This window comes from Strongylocentrotus purpuratus, unplaced genomic scaffold, assembly GCF_000002235.5.
Source record: "Strongylocentrotus purpuratus isolate Spur 01 unplaced genomic scaffold, Spur_5.0 spur5_scaffold_15, whole genome shotgun sequence".
Taxonomy (NCBI): domain Eukaryota; kingdom Metazoa; phylum Echinodermata; class Echinoidea; order Camarodonta; family Strongylocentrotidae; genus Strongylocentrotus; species Strongylocentrotus purpuratus.
In genome coordinates this window covers 21290113-21294711 of record NW_022145600.1, presented here as the reverse complement: position 1 = coordinate 21294711, position 4599 = coordinate 21290113, and the positions used below count along the sequence as shown (strand labels likewise).

General features: G+C 34.9%; 1 protein-coding gene across 1 annotated transcript; it reads right to left on the bottom strand.

Annotated features, from left to right (window-relative positions):
* Positions 1-822: 822 nt before the first annotated feature.
* Positions 823-3259, bottom strand: LOC115924151. The gene is made up of 3 exons (XM_030985990.1): positions 3107-3259; positions 2547-2589; positions 823-1121 (listed from the first exon to the last, which is right to left on the bottom strand). Exons 1-3 carry the CDS (start codon positions 3257-3259, stop codon positions 823-825), a joined length of 495 nt encoding a protein of 164 aa, XP_030841850.1.
* Between the last annotated feature and the right edge of the window lie 1340 nt (positions 3260-4599).

Below are 4599 nucleotides of genomic sequence, written 5' to 3'. Positions count from 1 at the left end.
GTTCAGATAAACCATAGGTCCTATTTTCAGCATTTAATATTTAGGTTACCCATAGTTCTGATTTTATCCTGAAAATCAAAACCTATTTATAGTACCCCAACAGTAAAGGCATGAATATTGAGAACATCAACATCCAATTTTCAGTATTTTATTTGTGTGTGTATGTGGGTGTGCGTGGACGTGTTTGTGTAGACCTTATCAGATTAATACCGTTATGTTGAAATTCATGAAAATGTAGGCCTTTGTTTAAAAGATGATCCAGAAACCAAATAATAAAAAAAAGTCAAGGCAAACATTTCCGTGTTAATTGTCTCTTCAATATTTATCAATATAAAAGTGTATTTTTTATTTTATAACGCTCCATTACATAATGGCAATAGTCTGACCCCAAAAGAGGCGTGTCTTAAATCATTTGACTTTTAACAATGTAATGGATATAGAATTCACACAAACAAATACAGAATTATTTACATACAGTCATGTACTCTTAACATAGTTACTTTAATGTGTTAGCGATTGTAACAGTATTTGTCTTGTTAAACAGATATTGATCATTTATCATACGAAGGTAAATTTTATATAAGCACATGAACAACACAACCACAAATTCGTGCCACTTTTCTTCTAACGTTTCGTTATACACATGAAAAGAAGTAAGTCAACATCTTGATCGACAAATCTCTGTGAATACTCATATTCTCAGTTGGCATAATAAGTGAATGATATATGAAGAAGAGTGAATCTCTATGTACGTCAATCACGTGTTTTCGCAAACCATTACCATGATGGTTGATACCTTCAAGACAAACCTCGACACAAAGCCTATTGTTTCTCATAATATTTAAATTCCTCGTCGTCAACAAAGTCAGCTTTGTCGACACCGGTGCCGCCTACCACCTGGTTGTTGAGCTCACATACACCGTTGCCGATGTTAAATGACACGCAGTCATCTCGCTTGTTACACTCGGCACCGCATTTGACCAATGACAATCCATGTTTGGTTTTGATCATGTGATTTTGAAGGCGCCGTCCCTCGATCCGTTTGAACAGGGAGGTCTTCTGGTGGACTATGTCTGCTTGTGATGGTATTGTAGGCAATGCCTGGTGAATTGTGGTAAAATCTGTGGAAAATAACCGAAATAAACATTTGATGTGACGTTTGACGATACCTATTAACGTAGCCCTATATTAAAAAACGATTTCATGTAGCCTGTCGGATAATCTCGAATTTCTCCTGAAAGATCGTTAACATCACACACTGTCTAAAGCAACGGTTTGACTTTTTTCACTCTCTCTCTTTATGTCCATTGTATTATTTCGTTTTTGAAAGAATGTTTAAACAAGTCCAGTGGCCGTTGGAGAAGAAGGCAGAGGAATATCTGGCCATCTATATTAGCTTACTTTCATAGTAGGTATACAGAGAGATGAAATTACGTTAAAATGATGAAAAATCTTTTGTCCATAATATAGACCTAAAATACAATACCTATATCGAATTACATTATAAGGCAACGGATGCTTTTAATTTTTCCACACAATACATTCTTTTTTTTTGTTTATATGTGTCGGGGGGGGGGGTGAGGGGCTGTGGATGCTGCAGGCGAAAAAATATTATTCAAGCCTCCCCCGCGCTGCCCCCCCTTCCCACCGTCGTTCATATGAATAATTAGACAAATATTTATTTTTGAACAAAACTATACAAACTTCTAACTCAAGATCTGTAAACGAGGATACAAAACAAAATGGCGAAAATTAGCGAAGCAAAAACGCTCCGTCGGCTAACTTTCCTACTGCCCCAAATTTGTAAGTATATTGTATGTTTTTGCTCCGTCTTCTTGCAATAGATGCCCCTCTTCACCCCCTCCCCCTCCATTTAGTGTACAGAAATAGTGTACAGAAACGACTCTCCCTGATATTAAACCATACTTTGCTGGTTGCTATCTGTATAGGGGAATGCTACTTCTAGCATTAGCTCAACCATGAAATATTAATGATATTAATAACAACGATGATGATAAATAACAATGATGATGAAAGTAAAACATGTAATACTACAACTAATACTACTACTACTACTTCTAATATAATGATAATAATAGTTACAACTACGGTCATAATAATAAGAATAATAATACTTCTACTAAAATTAATAATAATCGTAATTAACAATAATAAAATGATAATAGGAGTTACATACTACTGTAGTCTGTTTCTAATTACTGTACTATCGCAACTTATAGTGTCTTATCTGAATTTTTCTAATCTTTGATAATAAAATGATGATGATGATGATAATCATAATTTTGTCTGCAGGAAAAGCCTCATCAGCTTCAGTGCTGTTCTGCCAATGGGCCCTGCAATTATTATTACACTACGAATTGTCAGGTACACATTTACAGCTGGGTTGGAAGTGGCGAATGTGGGCTTATGTCATGCCAAAGGACATTGGTGCCGGACTGGGATTCGAACCCTAAACATTAGGAGTGAGAGTCAAGTGAATGAACCACTTTACCATGACACCTCTACATAATTTTGTGAATATTTACCTGGCGTAGGAGTCCGATATTCTGTAGGCGTTTCAGGAGTGCCCTGTTATCAAACAGAAATGTACCACTCTCTCCCGTCAGTATAATCATAATAGATTATTTCATGAAATAACTTTAATCATTTTATTGTGATACGTAGATTTCATGATAGCGGGGTAATATAGAATTACATAGTAACTTAGTAGGAAAATATGAAACGACCCGGTTACCTAGCAATGATCGATGTGTATCGTGTTATGAAACCTATTTCTATTCTCACTCATAATCGATGTTTGATACTTTTATTTGTAAGTGAGAAAAAGAAAAATTTATGTCAAATTTACATTGCACAAATATATAAAAAGAAATAAATGAATGGATGAATGAATAAGTGATTAAGCGAGTGAGTAAAGTAAAATGAATGAATTGTAATTTGAACGATAAATCAGTTCATCATGTTATGAAAAGAATTATCTATAAAACAAATGAGTTAGTACATTATTTAAATAACACCGAATTATATTCTTCCCATCAAATGTGTGCATCAAGTATGTCATATGACCCCGTTATGGACAACTTACACTTGTTGACCTTGTCGGCACGGTTGTTTCACCTCTGACACCTATGTTTGGAATAAGAATAGCATTAAAAAGACGAGCATTAAAAGATGCAATGATAGGTAAAGAATACCCCTTCCAACCCACTACAAGGTTACGTAGACCTACACTTGACATGGAAATACATATAGTACATCCCTAAACCTGACCGATTTATTAAAGGCTTAGTTGAAATTTCATGTAGCCTTTTGGATAACGACAACGGATTCCTTCAATATTTCACAACGGCAGGCTCTTTTTTAGGGGGATGCAGGGAGGTTTGGATGCTGCGCCCCCAAAGGTATCATTTACGACCCCAACCCCGCCTACGTATTTGCCCCATTTTGATAATGAGAAAACATTCTATTATTGCACAAAATTATATCAAAATCTTAACTCAATATCTGTAAGACGAAAATTTCCGAAGTAGAAACGCTACCTCGGCTTACTGGCCCACTGCCCCCAAATGCTTGTATGTGTATTGTACATTTCCTACTCTGGATTGCCTGTGTCGTGAGCATGAGGCCAGGCTATCCTCACAAAATAAAAACAGCAACAACTACAACAACAATGATGATAATAATACTACTAATAAAATGATAATAGTTACATTTATTTAGCTCTTAATTATAATGTTTCTAATTTCTGTATGCCTACTTTCATAATCAACAGTGTTTCGTCTGAATTTGCTCTGTCTTGAATAATAAATGATAATAATGATAATAATCATGATTTTGTCTACCAAGAGAAGCCTCATCAGATCCAGTGCTATTTTGCCAGAAGGCCTTGCAATTAGTATTACTTTAGCGATCGCCAGGTACCCAATTAAACGGGGTAGGACGTTGCAGATGCTGATGTATGTCTTGCCAAAGGAAAATGGTGCCAGACTGGAATTCGACCCATGAACATTTGGATTGAGAGTCAAGTGACTGAACCACTTTACCATGGCATTTTCACATCAGTTTGTGAATACTTACTTGGTGTTGGAGTCCGTTCTTCTGTAGGCGTTTCACGGCTGGCCTGTTATCAAACAGAAATATACATTTTTTTTTCATTCAGTATAATCATAATACATTAATTCATGAAATAACTAAAAATTTATATATGATAATGTAGATTTCACAAAAAGAGGGTAATTCAGAATTACATACATTACTAAGTAGAAGAATAAGAAACAATCCAGTAACCAAGCAATCAATTTTAAGTGTATCGTTTAATCATTTAACTTGGTGTTATGAAACTTATTACTGTTCTAACTACTACAAATTAAATTAAATTAAATAAATGCATGAATGAATAAGTGATAGAGCGAGTGAGTAAAATAGAAAAAATAAACTGTAAGATGAACGTTAATTCAATATATGATGTTTACACAAATTTAATTTGAAAAAAAAATTAGTCAATTCTTTAAATTCCACCGAATTACAGTCTTCCTAGTGAATGTTTGTATGTCACATGACCCCCTTATGGAGGATAAC